The 17548-nt window shown below is 40.9% G+C and overlaps 1 protein-coding gene across 4 annotated transcripts in view; it reads right to left on the bottom strand.

The window, feature by feature from the left end:
• Positions 1 to 17548, bottom strand: part of LOC146001663 (sal-like protein 1) — a 221358-nt gene that overhangs the window by 11176 nt on the left and 192634 nt on the right. For 2 of the 4 annotated variants that reach the window (XM_083139279.1, XM_083139276.1), the window contains exons 2-5: positions 9338 to 12637; positions 6507 to 6640; positions 3167 to 3415; positions 1199 to 1391 (exon numbers count right to left, since the gene is read on the bottom strand). In XM_083139279.1, the coding sequence (XP_082995405.1) occupies positions 1199 to 1391; positions 3167 to 3415; positions 6507 to 6640; positions 9338 to 12637 (3876 nt within the window). The remainder of the gene's footprint in view (positions 1 to 1198; positions 1392 to 3166; positions 3416 to 6506; positions 6641 to 9337; positions 12638 to 17548) is intronic. The other 2 variants (XM_083139280.1, XM_083139278.1) reach the window with 2 other exon arrangements.

The following is a 17548-nucleotide window of genomic DNA, read 5'->3' as shown; positions in this document are numbered from 1 at the left end:
ATAAAAAGTGCTGCTTACACTCTGAAATTATGCTAAATGCTTCTAAATTGTGCTATAATTTAGTATTAGTTATTTTTTTTTAATAACTGTAATATGCACGTACATTTTGACTTTTGAAATTGCATTACTTAACAGTTATGTAATATTGTAAATTTTCCCACAAAATTGTTTACAATGGCTCAACAAACAAAATGAGTTCTGATAAAACTTTAAATGGTTTGAGAAAAAGTTTGTTTACCCCTAACTTTCTACCGATATCCTGCCCTAAAATTTCCTCATGAACTAAATTGGGCAGGATAAAGGAAAGATAGAGAATGGACCGTGCATGGTTGTAAAAAACTGTCGCTGGGTCAGCCACACTCCCTTTTGTTTGAAATATGTCCGCTGGTAAAGTAGATGTAGAAATTAGATTTGCACATAATATTATTTTTATGTCCTGAAACCATATTCTCTTGAATTCGATTTGCTTCTCCCATGGACTCGCGCTTGTGGATTATGCTAGATTTCTACCATTATCTCAAAAGCAGGATGCTAGGTGCCAACGAAGATTGAACTGTGCTAGTTTTAGTACTATTTAGCTGGGGTTGGCATCGCTGATTGAGGAAAAACTTGCTGGTTCCTCAGCCCTTGCTGATCTTCGCAACCTTCTCCCCCTCCCTTGCACTGCCTCTTCCACCCCCCACCCTCTGTCTGTAGGATGACCGCCGATGTTCCTCAGCGAGCGGCAGCAAAGCCTATGACCATCGCCTTTCGGCTGTGGCTGGAGCGAGCAAAAGCAGGCAACTCTTGACAGTAACCAACCTAGACAATTGTACGTACGTTATGCTCATAATTTTATAACACGCATTAAACTCCTAAAAAAGTAGATAACTGGAAATAAGTATATAATGAACTGTAGAAAGCTCCTCACTTCCTACATGGAGGAATCGCCCCTGATTTGAGAAACATTTACTGTGAGTTTTAAAGTACAACAATACATGCATTGACAGTATTCAGTTGCAAATTATTTGAAAATTGGGTATGAGGGGAAAGGGTGCTTCTGTAACGCCTTCCACTCTTAAACATAGTGCAAAGTTAGTGCTATTGTTCATATCCGTCATCAGTAGAGTTTGATACTAGTTGCTTTTGTTAGGCTCCTGCTGAACGGAGTGGCTGTTAATTCATGCAGGAAGAAAGGAAGGAAAATAGTCGAACTCACCTGGTGGTCTTTTAGGAATAGGCAAGAGCCCTTCCCCTTCAGGTGGGGACCTTTTCATCCCGAGATCCGGCTTCATTTCCAATGGCGGCCTTGCCTCTTCTAGATTCCCTTCGTCGCTGGGTTTGTTGGCTTCAAACAGATGTGAAGGCATGTCGCGAATTTTGTGTGTCAACATATGCTGCTTCATGTTGCCCTGCAATTGAGGAAGGATGTACTGAAAAGATTGATTTGTAAATAAATATTACCTGTATTAATGCAACCAATAGTTGCACTGTTTTAGCTTTCGATGGGGTTGTTTTCTTTCACTGTGATGTAGGAGTTTGAAGAGATATATTAGTTATAAATCTGTACCAACATTTAAAATATAATGTTTATGTCTTGCCTAACATTATAAAATGAAAGTTGAAAGAATATAAACATTAAATATAAAATTTAAAAATATATCTACATATCTAAATTCCAAAATTATCATGTGAATAATTGAACTATTTTATTCAATTTCAACTATAGATCATTTTATCTATCTAAACGTAAAACTTCAGTGCAAGTCTAGTAATTGTGAACAAAAATTATACAAACTTAGACATGGCTATTTCACCGAAGTCAGGGAAAGTGAGGTGTTTTAACTGCTGTCTTTATGCCAGACCACATTCATTTCAAACAACCATCCTACATAAGTCTATGTGTTTTTGACTGTCATTTGCTAGGTTATGTAGTGCAATAACACAACCCAAACAAGAGCATTACATGGCAACATTCCTTTATTTGGTAATGCATGAGTGTCCCATTACCACAATTATATCAATAACGGCAACGGTAACAATCTCGTTGCTTTACTTGCATTACCATGTTAAATTCAGAACTGTTGAAACTAAACTCTGTAGCACAACAGCTCCTTGGGAGCCAGGGTCTACCAATCGTCTCTTCATTGGATGATGTGCGGTCAACATATTGCTGCTGTTTTCTGCCTTTTGAGACTGGAGCCCAGGTAGCTCCTCAATTGTCCTCATGATGCTGAGTCAGCACCAAAATTATGCAGGCTCCCGCTGGGAATCAAATCTTGTAATTGTTGCACCAAAGGTGAGAGCGCAAACCATCTGGCTATGCAGGAGCCTTGTTCAATGTATTCAGAGAACATTTTTTTTTTTCAAAAAGAGAATGGTGGTTTATACATTTCTAGACACCACTAGCATGATGACTTCCAGTGATGGGTAAATACATATGCTACACCCATACACACACAAAATGTGTCTGTATGAATCGGTTGATATTGTCTGTTTATATGTATATTATAGACAAACATATAGTCTATATTATATAAAATGTAATATGTTACATTCAAAGTAAAGTAACTTGCTACTTTTTTGGGTAAAGTAACAATAGTTACTTTTGGAAGAAAAGTATCCCTGATGGTGTAGTGGTAATGTCATCACCTTGTAATCAAGTGGCCCCAGGTTCAATACCTGGTGGAGGCACATTCCACAGTGTGCCTTTAAACAGTCTTTAAACTGTAGGTCCTGTCCAAATTAGCCTATCTATGTATAATCTATCCAGTTCTAATTAGCATATCTGTGGACTTAAAAGAACAGTTCAATCAATCAATCATTTTGGAAAAAAGTAAAGAATAACTTTTTAAGTAACTTTCGCAATTCAGGTAATGTATGCTGTGCTTATCAAAAAATGGCCCATTATCAAAGAGCACAGCAGTTCCTCTTAATGTATACAAACTAGAAATTAATTTTTAATTTAAGCAGGTTTGACCAGAACAGACTTCACACTGTGTCACTAAAAAACTAGCTTAAAATGTATGTATATTACACAAGTATATATATATATATATATATTTATTTCATATCCTATGATGTTCGGACACATGTATACCCCATTTAAGAAACACAGAGAAAAGGCAACTCAACAGTATCAAAGCATGTCACAACACTACGTTAAATAATTGTTCATATCCCTTACCAAAAAAGGGTGCCCTGCTAGGGGGTTCCAGTCAGGGGCGTATCCAGAGTTGCAAAGTAGAGGGGGTAATCTAGCTGTATACTTCTTGCTGCCTCCTTTTTTTCTACTATCTTCGTTTCGCTTTCTTGGTCTTTTAGGCTTCTGGGGTGAAAAATTGCCCCCACTGTCCCCCTGCTGGATACGCCACTGACCCCAGTGGTCACAGTTACATTCATGGTTTGGTTGGGCATGTAGTGGGTCAGAATTACCCTGAAATTAGTCCAAAATAACATTACAGGTGCCTTTCGTATGGTACACAAAGTTCACAGCACTACTCAAAGAACAAACACGAACAGGAATTTACCAAGACAGGTTTCTTCAACTGGTACAAGTAATATGATATGACACTATCTTAAAGAGAAGGTTATCTGGCCACGAGTCTTGGCTGATCGACAATTTTGCACAGTTTACGTCAATATGTACCAGCATAATTATCTGAATTTCAGGTAGACAATTGCTTTTTTTTTTTTGGAGGTGAAAAAGAAACAGTATGCTGTATTGCCCAAATGTATTGACACTGAGGTTGCCTTTTCGTCTGTGTCACAGTGATAGTACTTGTACAAGTATAAATAAGCAACAACAAAACTGTATATAATAGCAACTTTGTGAACAGTGTCCAGCCAGATTTATAACTAATAATAACATGGAGTTGTTTAAACTAGAGCTAATTCTAACTGGAATGAAACTAGACAAATAATTTTCTACTTTTTCCCTTTGTTTTGTAAACCACTGCAAACTTCTTGTATTCCTAGTAAAGCAAATTTAAACACCACCTTGAGTTGTAAACTTTACAGCGATTTGAAAGCCTAGTATTAAGTAAAGTACACAAACAGTTATAGGATGTTGATTAACAAACTTTTATCTTAGCTCATTACAACAACTGTCAGAAACACACAGCAAAAATAAAGCAAAGTAGATAAATTCAAGTCAATTTTCATAAGTAATATACAACTACAAGGATAAAAGATTCCCTTATAAGGTCCATGTTCTCTAGTGATACAAAAGTAGATTACATTGTTAACCTGCTCACTTAGCCTTTCCAGAAAGACCACATTTTTTAAAGAGTTAATATGTTTTAACATGGCTTCCATACTTCCAAACAAATGACTTTTACAAGTTTAGGTTCTTCTTAAAGGTGCGCATAACCACTTTTTTATAGTTACAGACAGTATAGATGCAAAATAAGTGTAGACTGATTATTCATGTAAGGTTGTGTGCTTATCCTGGCTTGGTGGGACAAATGTCGCAAAGGAAAATAAAAATAAAAAAACACTTAACTGTATATTATTTTGCATCTATATTGCAACAAAGCTAAACACTTTCTGATTTTTCACAAATTTCATATTGCTGTAAAAATAAACACAAAATTGCAAGACATAACACACATACCTAGCATTTTGGCAAATGTGTTTCTCATCGATCAATTATGTGTTCGATTGCTGTTGCATACTACTTTCTTATAATATTAAAAACTGAACTAAACGCCATGGCTGAATGGCTCTTGAAGGGCCAAGGCATGTGGGTCAGTGCATCGAGTCACCATCACCACTGTTTTTCTGGCTTTCATGACCAGTCTGCTACTATCGATTTTGAGTAGCTTTTCAATTGTCCTCACGATGCTGCATTAACTTTGAAATTTTGGAGCTACCACCAAGGATCAAACCCGGAACTTCTTACTTCAAAGGCAAATACATTAACCATTTGGCTATGCTGGAACTTTCTCTTGAAATATTACACTCTGTAATGATTTGTCCACAACATCCTTGGTGGCATGGTCAACGTGACATACTGTGAAGCCCAGAACACCCAGGTTTGAACTCTGCTTGGGTATTCTTAGCCTAAAAATGTAGGCAAGACCATTGTAATGGCTTTCCTAGGTTTTGATGTTAGAAATTCTTATCATTGTGTTTCACTATTTCATCAATCATCCTTTGTTCTTTTCATCACCATTAACCCAATAAGGAGAAAAGGGAAAAAAATTGGATCAAATTCATCCACGACACATGCGCAATGCTACTCTTCACAGAATTCATTGTAGAATTTAAGCAAATGAATGCTTTTAATATTATCTTTGCATCTGGACTTACGTTGAAGAAGGAAAATTGGACCATATATAATTAACAGTAGTAAACAAATAAACAAACTACAAGCTTTAGCATGTGATGTATGATCATTCAGACTGATCTCAGTTGTACAAGTCTGTCAACTGTCTGGTAAATAGCCAAAGAAAACAAAACACACGTGGTTGCTCACGCAGTGGCAGATTCACGAATGGTGCTTGGGAGGGGTGAATTTTAGTGGATTAAGTAAATGGTAATTCCCCCTCCTCTTTGACATCTAAATTTAAGTGCCCCTCAAGGCATCTAAATGCCTCAGTGAGCATAGAAAGTCCATCAAACCCAGCATTTCTTCTCTAGAAAATCTTGAAATTTCATTTTTTTTAAAAGATAGATCATGTGAATTGGCAATTATGTGCTTCATTATGCATGTTAAAAGTTTGTTTTGGCAGTTGGAAGGGGTGATTGCTTCTACTACCCTTTCTGTGAATTCACATATGGCTCATGAGGATTGAATTGTACCATGAATATGCTCTCACAGAAAGAAAGCATATTTTTTGTGATTTTCTGAAACTATGACGTCCTTGTGAAATGGCAGTGTTTTGAGGATGTTGATTTCCTCTCTAAATTTTGCATGTGCTTTGTGTCATTGTCTCCGATAGAATAATCAAATATTGTTTAAGAATGAACTTAATCTATTAATTTTCGGAATCCTATCCAGACATTATTATGAAAACAGAATTAGTTTAGCTTTCAAAGGCTTTTCAGCTATCTGCGGTTGTAGACAACAGCCATATACACTTCCTCGTCAGCCAATAACGTTGGGTGGTTGACTCATGATCTCAACACTGAATGTTCCAGGCTTGAGTCCTGGGTGTTCCTCAATTTCATCTAATTCATTCTGATCACACTTATTAGCCTAAAAATGTAGGCAATGTCCAACTTTCAGTTGCTTAAATATCTATTTGAGAATGTGACCATATTTTGGAAATATGCCATATTCCTTTTTTGTATGGACTTCTCTATTTACTTTTTATTGTAAGCAATCCAACTTTATACTGAAAAATTCTTTACCAGATTTAAAGAAAAATATTGGTAAGAAACTTTGGTTTTGTTTAACTCCCCTTCTGCTGCATGTATGGTGCCTACCTTTTCTGGAACTGTAATAAGTGTGAGTGTTAAGTTTTATGTATATAAGAAAGTGGGAAACGTAGGATAGGAAGTTATAAGAAGCTTGAACTTACCTTTGTGGAGAAACCTCGTTCGCAGATGGTACATTTAAAAGGCCGTTCCTTCGTGTGGCTTCTGTAATGGATTTCAAGGGCTGAATTGCACGCAAATGTCTTGAAGCAAATATTGCAGGTGGTGTTGCCCCGAACTGGAAGAAGTAATATGCCATGATAGAGAAAGCAGGGTACCAAAGAAAAAGGCCCAAGACATGCATATACCTTTCAATCTATCATACTTTGTTCGCACAATTTCAGTTTGTTTTATAATTTTAGTGCTAATTGGACCTTGGAAATTTATTGGAGAAGTGAGAATGCATGTTGTGGCGCATTCATTCGCCACTTGAATTCTTACATGTTTAATGCAAAGACATTCTGTCTGAATAATAGAACAGTGTGGGGGGAAAACACATGCAAGTTAATTTACAGCAAGCACTCTTTTTGAGCAGTAGTATGTTTAAATTCACATTACACTTTGCTTTCGTAAATTTTAAAAGAGATAGAGAGAGTGAAGTCTTAAGAAGAAGCTGCACTTTTACACGGTAACAAAAGTATAGATGACGATTAAGTGATACGACAAGCTTTTTTTCCATGCTATGTAATCAGTCAGTTAAAAACTACAACCTTGCATTGCAGATTCTATTAATGCAACAGAGATAAGTACCCTGATTGCCCATTTGTTTTTTACAATAATATCATTATGTGTTCCTTCTTTGTTATTTGAAACAATTAATTTCAAAATAATCATTAGTAAAATACAGTTTAGGCACAGTTGTTAATTGGAATTTAGTTCACAGTTCAGGTCTGATACAGGTGAGAAATCGAACACTGGACTCCTTAATTTCAAAGTCACTGTTTTAGCCACTAGAATTTATAGGGTACCTTAGGGTCCATTTTTATCTCATTCATTTCAACTTTAGGACTGTTGAAAGATCTAAGTCAAGTCAACATGTTAAACTGGTGAATAAACCAACAGCTCAATTTTGAACTGTTAACATGTATTATACTGGGGATAAACCTTATTCTATAAAATCTTGTTCTGCAATGTATGTTGTGGGCTCTCAACTGAAATTGCTATTATAATATGAATTCCATTCCAATCATTTCACATATTCACAAAATTACTTATTTACATCTTAAATTAAATATATTAAAATTGTGTGCCTTAACAATTACATGAAGCAATTTTCGCTTCTTGTACTGTATTTCTTCAAATGCAACACATAACGGTATATACAACATCATGCAATAGACTACGAATAAAAATGCAGCATGCTTCCATTACATAAATGATAAGAAAGTCAGTCCTAAATAATATTAAGTTGTTCATGCTTAAATCGGAGAAATATGAGGCATTTAATCAAAATCATGCACAGAACAAGTAGTAAGCCCATTCGCACATACTGTTGTTATTCCATTTATAATCAACAGTTTATTTATTCTGAAACATAGTTCACTTCATTTTGATTCTGATAACAAATATAGTTTAATGGGCTTACCACTCCTGCAACAAAACAATGCTTACATCAACAAAAAAGTGAACAAAGCTAAATGCAATGACGATAATTTGTACTAAATCTTCCAATTTTAACCAATTTGCACAAAATTAGTGCACTACTAAGACTTCAAGCAAATGGAAATTATATTGCTAAATATGTACCCACGTTAGAATGTAAAATCCAATACTTGTATGGCTAAGTTAAGCACAAATTATCGTTTCAATGCACTTTACATATGGCAAAAAATCATAATAATTAGCAAGGACGGAAGAATTTTAGGTTGGTTGGTGGGAAGGTTAGGATGGTGTGTGTCCATGTGTGTTCCACAAAAAGTCCCTTGAGATCTCGAAGCTTTTGTTCTGTAAGAGCTCCTTTCAATGCACGTTGTCTCATCGTCCACTGTAGTTCATTCGCAAATCGTTGCAAAGATGGTTCAAATGAAGCTTCCATTCCTGACGGGCATGTTGGTAACTTTCTTAACCCAAGCAGTTTAAAGAAGAGCATTCCTTCACCGATTGGCAGGGCAAAGTGTGAACTTGCCGGGCGTATACCCCGGTTCAAGAATGGGCCTCTAACAGGGTATTTATCAAGTCATGTTAATTGGAGGTCAAGATCGGTTTTCATGCAAATGTGTGTGGAATGTGTTATTGTCTCTAAAACTTGTACATAAGAGGTGTTTATATTAAATTATTATTGTCTTTACATATTGTACTTGATTTAATAAATATGGGTTTTTTCTTTAATATTGAGTGATGATGGTTACAGTAAAGTAAAAAAAGTAAAGTGCTCCCCTGTGCATAGCACCACGCCATGAAGGCGTATAGGGGATGTGGGGGTAACGCCCCACACTTTCTTGATCCCGGTGGTTACAGTTAATGCATTTATCTCACAGACTCAAGTTCTAAGATCCTGCCCTGCTATTAATGTGCACGTTCTTATAAAATCAGTTTCTAGGGAAAAAAGCTTGGTAGAAACTATTGGTTTTGTAAACAGAAACTATGTATACGTAAGTGTCTTATGTTAACTCATTGAAATTTAATGTCAAATTCAATTTGCTTGTGTTTCTCATGTCAACATGAAGCATACTGCAATGAATGGCTCTGAATTAAGTAGAGGGCAATGCGAGAAGGCCATTTGCAATATGTGTAGGCCAATTTGCCAATTTGGTTGTGTTATTGTTCGTGTCTTGTTTTCTGTTAGATCTTGTGTAGAAGTTAGTTCTTGTCTAGAGGAATGGTTGTTAAGTGGTACAATTGGGTCAGGTTCCAGGACCAGAAAGGATGGTGAACAGGTGCCGCCCACTGCTCTAACTTACTCGCGATTGAAGGAGAGAGTTAGGTATGCGCCTACCTGCCGGGCCAACTGGCAGTCCGATGGGGCTGAAAGCTGTGGACGTTAGAACCGATGACGTGAGTGAAGATATCGCTGATGTCATGAGCGGTGACGATCCTGTCGTGACGAGCGGCGAGGTCCCAGGTGGTAGGAGGTTGAATCCAGAAGGGAACATGGAGGTACTACGTGGGGTAAGGTCCAAAGCACCCAAGGAACTAGATTCGGAAGGAACGGGGCTGAGTCTGCTGTTGGTGGTGCATGCCGGAGGGGACTTTGGCGACGCACGGCCTTCGGATCCACTAGGACTCCCAATGGGTGCTGAGGATCTGCCGATAGGTGAACCGGGGCTTCGGGATGGAGACTTCTCCCCGTTCACTGGCGTCGGTGTTACAGCTTCGCTTCGGCTCTTTGCGAGGTGGTCTTCGGAGTGAGCTGCTGATATCTGCGATGCCATCGTGGTGATGGTCCGGACCTGGTTCTCGAGCGCCGCCAAGGAGGTGGAGAAGGAAGGCATCGAAGGTGGAAGATGAGAGATGCCACTTACATCCTCCATGTACTCCTTTCGCTCATCTCGCTCATCCTTCATCTCTCTCTTCTCCTCTTCGTGCTTGAAACTTAAATGATGAAGCGAGCTGCCAGGTGGTGGCAGCGGGGACATGCCTGGTAAGGGCGGAGTGACACCAATGGGGAAGGCCTGCTGCATGAAAGGGTTCATGGAGTTTGCGAGAGGAAAGGAAGGAGGGTAGTCTTTGATTTCCGCGGCTTGAATCTGCTCCGGTGTGAGATCCGTAGGTTCGCCCGTGTGGAGGCGTATATGCTGCTGAAGTACCAGGGCGTTCGTGAACTTTTTGTGGCACACAGGACACTGGTGGAGGACACGCATCGGGGGTTTGGCTCGGTGGACACCCATATGCGTTTTGAGATTTCCTTTGGTAGTGAAAGCGCGACCGCAAATCTTACATTTAAAAGGACGTTCGCCGGTGTGAGTCCGATAGTGCATCTGAAGCGCACTCTTGCAGGAAAGCACTCGGTGGCATATGACGCACTGGTTGGGGTCCGTCAACTTGTGCTCGATGTTGTCCACCAGCTGCTGGAGTTTGGACGTCTCCGATGTCTTGGTCACCTCGATCAGACTCTCCCAGGAGTTGTCGTTGCTGCCTGGCCTAGGGAGGAGGTTCGTGTAGATGGCGGGATCCTTGGCTGGGTCTATGTCCGGCGGCAGGTTGATGGGACCTGCCGGAGTGTGCAAGGTGATGCTACCCGACGACGTACTGCTTGGTGGAGATACAGTGGGGAAAGGTAGCGAGGGTGGCAGTCTTTGGCCGATGAGAAGCGACGTGTCGGACGGCGTGGACGTCACAATCGGCGGCGGAGTGCTTTTGGATAGATTCTCTGGCTGGTCCTGACTGTCGTCCATCTTCTCCATTGGACTCTCGAGATCCATCTCCCCCATTTCTTCCGTGCTGTACTTGCTGTCGAGGCTGCAGTCTTCGTATCCAGGCGAAGGATACTGCTCCCTCTCGTCTTCCCTCTGCCCGTCGTGATCTGGCGGCTCTTGCTTTGGACTTATCCGTCCGTCAAGCTGCTGCTGCTGCTGTTGTAGCCTTCCCTCAAGCTGCTGCTGCTGGTGTTCCGTTGTTGGTGGCAGTGGCTCATTCTTGATCCGCTCGTCACCAGCTTCATTCTTGATGCGCTCGTCGCAGACTTGCTGTGGCGGGGAATGTGGTGGCTTGGAGAGATTTTCCGGCATCTCTTGCTCTCGAGGTCCTCCGAACAAGTGAAGCGGTTTGGCCTGTTGCATGAGATCGTGAGACGGGGCGCGATACAGAGGTAGGGCTGGTGGGAACGACCCGGGGTAAGGATGGGGGTGGTGCGGAGGAGCTGGCATTCCGGGAGGAAGGCTCTGAGGCCCCATTTGGGCTAACAACGGAGGGTGGTATTTGTCCAAGTGCTCGGGCACGGGATTCGGGTTCATCTTAATGTGGGGGAACTTGGACGTGTGTCTCTGAAAATGAACTTTCAAGTTTCCTTTAGTAGTGAAACGACTGCCACAGACATTGCACTTAAAGGGCCGCTCACCTGTATGCGATCTGATATGTATCTGAAGGGCCGAATCACTTCCAAACACTTTCCCACAGTAGCGACATCTATGCTTGAAGAAGGGTTCGTTCCTCCCTGATTTCTGGTCGTAAGGGGACAGCACGTTGGGAGATTTCCCCTTTCTAAACGACAAATCGTCCGCGAGATTGTTCGCGAGTAGACCTTGACTAGCACTATCGAGCACTTCCTGTGCGCGGCGTTGCAACATTTCCAAAGTGTTGGGTTCGTTCAAGGGAGGGGGATCTGTGTTGGTGATTATGCAGGACGCAAGGGAAGATGAGATCGTCGGGGGTGAAGGGGGAGGCTTCGGGGGTTGCTGCGATTCCACCGCGATGGAGCTGGGAACCACCGACAACGTCGGGGCAGGAGAAGTTGACGTCGGGGTGGTCTTGGGAGGACCGCTGGCCGGGACGCTCGTGCTGAGTACGGGCGTGGTGGGAACGCTGACGGGCGTACTCCTGTCGGGGCCAGAGGTACTGCACGGGGACACGGGACTTCCCTCCTTGGAACGAGTGATCTGCAACTGCTGCTGGAGTTGCTGGATCAGCTGCAACTGCAGCATCTGCTGGTGCTGGAGCGTATACAGCGTGGACTGGAGAACCGCTAGCTCCTGGAGAGCCGCCGCATTGTTGGCATTGTTGGCCATCGTCGTGGCTGCAAACTGCGCCACAGCAACTTTGGTGTTCTGTAGGGCCTCCAACGTGACGTTGGTCGCCGGTATCCCAGGGGCGAAGGGAAACAGCTGAGGTAGATTGTTCACTGTGGAAAAGTTCATGAAATTGTTAAGGCTCGTCCTGAGAGCCGAGTCTTTGTCCTCGCCCTCCGCGGCGTCTTCGCTCTTCTCGACGCTCCCCTCTCGGCTGTCGGACAGCGAGTCGACACCCTGTCGGGGCTCTTGCTTCAGCGGCGGCGGGAGCAGGAGCTGCTGGTTGTTGTTCTCGACGTCCTCTCGCTCCTTCTCCGATTCCTCGCACTGCTTCTCCTCGTCTCCCTGGTCGCCTTCGTCCACTTCCTCGCCGCTTCGCAGGAGGAGCTCTTCGGAATCGGACTGAACGTCTTCCGAGACCGCCAGGACCACGGGCTTTCTTCCGCACTCCTTTTTGTGGCTGAGGAAATCCGGGAGGTCCAGAAACTCCGCGCGGCACCGCCCGCAGATATGCTCGTCTCCACTGCCGGACCCTCCGCCTTCGTCTTCTGATCCGGTACCCGAGCTCTCACCTGGAAAGAAGAAAACATCCATTAGCTCTGCAAGTTCTCGAGCAATATATTTCTAGAGGAACTGCATATACCCTTAACCCTCAGTATCCCCTAGAAAAAGTGAAATATCGTGCATGGTTTATGAAGCTTTTGTTATTCTTGAAAGTTTTCAGTTGCTTTTAGCTCTCGGAAATGTGTTACTGTGAAGTAAAGTACATCTGTTACCTTTACGTGTAAAGCCCCTACCACACGGAACTGGAATGCCCTAGTTGGCGCTGAACTAACTTTCTAGGTAGTAATCATGGCCGCCTGGCTGACTGCTTGACTGGTTTGGAGGAATTCGCGATTAAAATTACCACCTGAGCGCTAGTGTCGCTTCCAATATGGCCGCTCTAAGTAGGATAGATCTTTGTTTACATTCAGCAGTAGTACAAAAGAGCAGCGTGTTGTCATGACTGGTATGGTAGAAAACGTTTAAATTACGCATTATTTTTAAATATTGCGAATGCGATGTGAATTCCAGGTACTCTAACAAACGTGAAGCTGTACTGAGAACGAAGCATTTAATTATAATAGGCAAAAATAACACGGAAAATGCAGACGAAACTATGTATACGCACTGGTTGTCCAAAGCAGAGCTGTATCATCTGCACGTCATGTAACTGGGGTTCTCGGAAATTATTTGAAAATAAAGGAATTGAAATTGATCTGTACTTGAAAAGCTGGGACAGGAGAAAATTGCGAACATATCGTTGCAGTTCTTTCTCGAAAGAGAAAGGCTGGTTTAATAATAATATTCACGATTTCATGACCAGGCTATACTCACTGAAAAAGGACATCGTACTGAATGAAACAGTAACATTAGCATATCCACTTTTTTTCTGGTTACATTTGACATTAATTCATTCTCAAACTATTTTCATCTTCCCTCTTAATCGACTTGCACCTGTTCCAAATTTCACACATACGTAACACCGGTAATACATGGACGCATTGGTTAAGACGCTTCATGATTTTTCGAAAAAAAAGCTTTATTTATAAAATACAATTTAAAACTTTACTTTCATGGAAATATATATTTATCTCTCGATAAATGATGTAAGCAGACTCGTGCATTCTTCGTAATTTCCTTGCCGAATTACAGTGTTATATCCCCCATACCAATCTTCTGTCAATTACGTTTTCCCTGATTTATTAACAAATTTCATTTTGTTGATTCCACGGGGTGGAAACACATGAAAACTTTTAATTTGTTCTGACCCATAAAACTATTTAGAGCAAAAAAAAAAAAAACTGAACAGTAGACCTTACTTTCTCGCATATTCACCATGCTTTAAACGACTTCAACACAACGTATCCTACTTAGAGTACTTCCTGAAAATCCCGGCAGATGGCATATCGGTTAATTTTAATCACGAATAGGACATGTTCTAATTGCTACTTGCTTTCCTCGACTAGATTCTGTGGAACAGCCAATCAGAGCAAAGTATCGCCATGTGAAGATAATCTGTGAGTGTGCAAAGGAGCGCTTTTGTTTGTGGTTTCAGAGTGTTACTCCAGCAATGTATAACGTATACAGCATGAAAAGCGCGTTGAGTTACTCCATATATGCTGAGTGCACGGTGTTTACATTTGAAACAACTAAAATATTCTTCCATACGTGTACAGTAAAACGTTGCAAAGTGTGTATTTAAGCAGCGCCATTGTTTTGTACCTAATAACGTTTACGAAACGTTATTCCTCTCGGTTGAATAGTTATCGGCTTTTAAAAATATGAAGTGATACATTGTTTACATCTCACGCGGCCGCCATTACAACTTCCCTCGTATGGGAACAAAAGTCTATCGACAAGTACGCTGATAAGTATCGTGTGAGGCGAAAACTAGCAAATGGACATTTCCACTTTGACATGAAAAACGTTTTAAATCCATTCATTTTACAGATAATGACACAAACATGAGACGTGCAAAATATCTCGGCGATATTTGTTTCGGTTCTCGAGAAATACGCCTTCAAACACCGCTGAAATTCACCTACTACGTCACGGATTTGAAAACGTCCTCTCCACAGACAGGAGGTCCTCTGACGTCATCACTTAGAAATGCGTGTAGGCGGGGCTTCTGCTCGTCCCGTCAACTTAGCATGAGTCGCGGAATCGACAGCAAATTCACTTGTTACTGTGTAAAACAAGTATCTTACAACTTCCAGTGCAAAAATATGTGCTCCATTTATTGGAGATGAATTATGCCCTAGCAGTATAGTAGTATTTACCATAATTCAGCCACTCGGTAGAGAGTTTTCCCATTAGGGTGACAAAGCAAACCTTGTAACAGTCAATGGCTGAACACGTGAACACTGAACAGCCTTGTTCATTGCGAATACATAGGTTAGTTCTGACTGGCAAGAACTTAATGTTATAGGAATGCCTTTTCTGGAATTACAATTATTTTCGTCATAATATTTTCTTCACAAATTTTAAGATAATGCTTTTAGAACACACTGGTTTACACGCCAATTTCTACAATATAAAAGGTGATACGGTATAAAAAGGTACGGTGAGTTTTTAAATTTCCTGCAGTAAATGACAGTTTTCTTCAGTTAATATATATATATATATATTGCAAATTTTTGTATTTAGCCTACTTTTACGTCGCTTTTCCGTTCCCTTTGTTTAACCGCAACAATGAGAACGGATGGTTAATTTATTATGTATCATCTCTAACATCACATTTCTTCCCACTTTTGGCTACTCGCTACAATGAAGATGAATAACTACAAGCAGTATTCGAAGTCGGGATGCAGGAGTACACCCCCCCCCCCCACACACACACATTACCACCAACTGCACAATCTAAGTATCACCCAAGCTGCCATGCTAAGAGACGAACTTTTTGTTCTGTCCCATCTCATTTTAAAAACATTTACTTGTCCCATCTCCTTTTATGAGACGAGACGGAACATGCCTCGTCTCGTGAGCAACACTAATATTAACAATAGAAGCATCCCCCTAGCTGTCCCCAAAGTCTCGAGCAAACATCCTCCCATGTAACAATTTCCAGTTCAATGAAATGTCACTCACAATAAAACAGTCATGCCCAGGTCGAGAATCAAACCTGGAACATGCGACTTCCTCAGATAAATCATGAATTTTGTGTATAATAATTACAACGCCAGTTCATTTCTGGTAATTCTGAATCTGCAGTTTGGTTTACATATATAAGCAGGATAATATTTAGTTTTCGAGGGCTGTACCGTCGAAACTAGGATTAAAAAAAAAGGTTTTTTTTTGTATTAATAATGATAAGCCTTTGCATACATTGTTAATTCTATATTTTTCTAGACTTGAGACGAGAACGAGAATTGCCCTCCCAAACCGAGACGGATGTTTATAAATTGAGACGAGACTGTCAATGAGACATTTACAACTCTCAACGAGAACGAGACCAAGGCTGCCATGTCTCGTCTCGATAAGATCCTTAGTGGTGAAGTTGTGAACCAACCAATTAATGAGTTCGGGGTAACGAGATGAGGCGGCTTTTTTCGCAGTACGAAATTCAAAGTAATTATATCGTACCATTTCAGTATGGGACATGAAGGTATGGGATATTGTTATGCACATGGACGTATATATAGTTCACGGGGGGGAGGGATGGATCAACATTTGGTATGATTAGGGTTGCTTTATTTCGTAAGTAAAAATCCAGGACACTGCTGGCCGGAAGCTTGTTGGGCAGCATGGGGGGAGGGGATGTTGGACCCGACAAAGTTGTGTGTTTGTAGTTAGGAAGTCACGCTACTTAGTATTGATACTTTTCTGTTCATCTTGTGTCACTACGTTTTTAAGAACCAAATTTCTTTAATATGATTCGAGGGGGAAAAATAACTGATTTGACAGTCTCAATGCAGTTTGATATCGCAGAAATTCCGAAACTATCAGGAAATTGCAGATATTGGTCTGCAGTCCCATCTGGTGTGTGGAATTACGAAATTTCCTTCCCATCCGTATCCCGTCCTATACGTCTCTAATTTAAGAGAATGAAATAAGTCCGAAGGAATTTTTTATGAAGAAGCGGATAGAACAAGGAAACTGGTAATTTTAGTGAACCAAAAAAAGAGGGGGGTTGGACCTGTTGAATCCCCCTTAAATACGCCCATGGTAATACACATTATTTCCTTGTAATGATTATACATAAACTAAGTATAGATATGTGCAACTAATGTAATCTTCTAGTGTATTTTCTCTTATCTGCACAAAAATATTTGATCATAATTTGCACAACAGAAATGGAACACAAACTGAAATTGCTTTATGGAAAAGAAAGTTAAATAGGCTTTATAAATAAAGTGAAGAATGTGAAAATTCCTATTTTGCACTACATAGGTTACGGTAAATATCGATAAATATAAGTTTAGAAAATATTTTTGAGTGTCTGGTCAGCAACCAATTTTATAAGCAATATTTTTCGCATGAGAACACACACGCAACTGAACCCTTTCGTTTATCTTGCACGTGAGCAGCACGGATATTTCATAGAAGAATGATCATTACAAAGCATAGCTTTCCTTTCTCCTATCGCTCCTTCTTCCATTATTTAAATCGGTACAAATTTGTAAAACTGCTGCACGTGTTCGCTCACCGTGGGCTACCCATCCGGAACTGGACGCTCGAAGCAGACGACAAACGAGCTCTCCCTAAGGAGTGACGTAGTAACATGGCGGCGGCGTGTTTTCAGCGCAACGCTAGCCTCGCAACTTTGGAAGACTCGTTTCTGCCTTAAACTGGACGCAGAGAAACGCGAGAACTTGCAGCGGTCAATTTTCCAAGGTGTAGTTTTTAAAATTGTTGTAAAAAAAATTGAGTGGAAATGTCCATTGGTAGCCAGTCCAGCGCCAACTAGGGCATACCTACTGGAAATCCAGTTCCGTGTGATG

The sequence above is a fragment of the Lepisma saccharinum genome, chromosome 17 (genome assembly GCF_977018435.1).
Source record: "Lepisma saccharinum chromosome 17, izLepSacc3.1, whole genome shotgun sequence".
NCBI classification, from domain to species: Eukaryota; Metazoa; Arthropoda; class Insecta; order Zygentoma; family Lepismatidae; genus Lepisma; species Lepisma saccharinum.
Note: the sequence above shows the minus strand (reverse complement) of the source record. Positions and strands in the feature narration are given on the sequence as shown.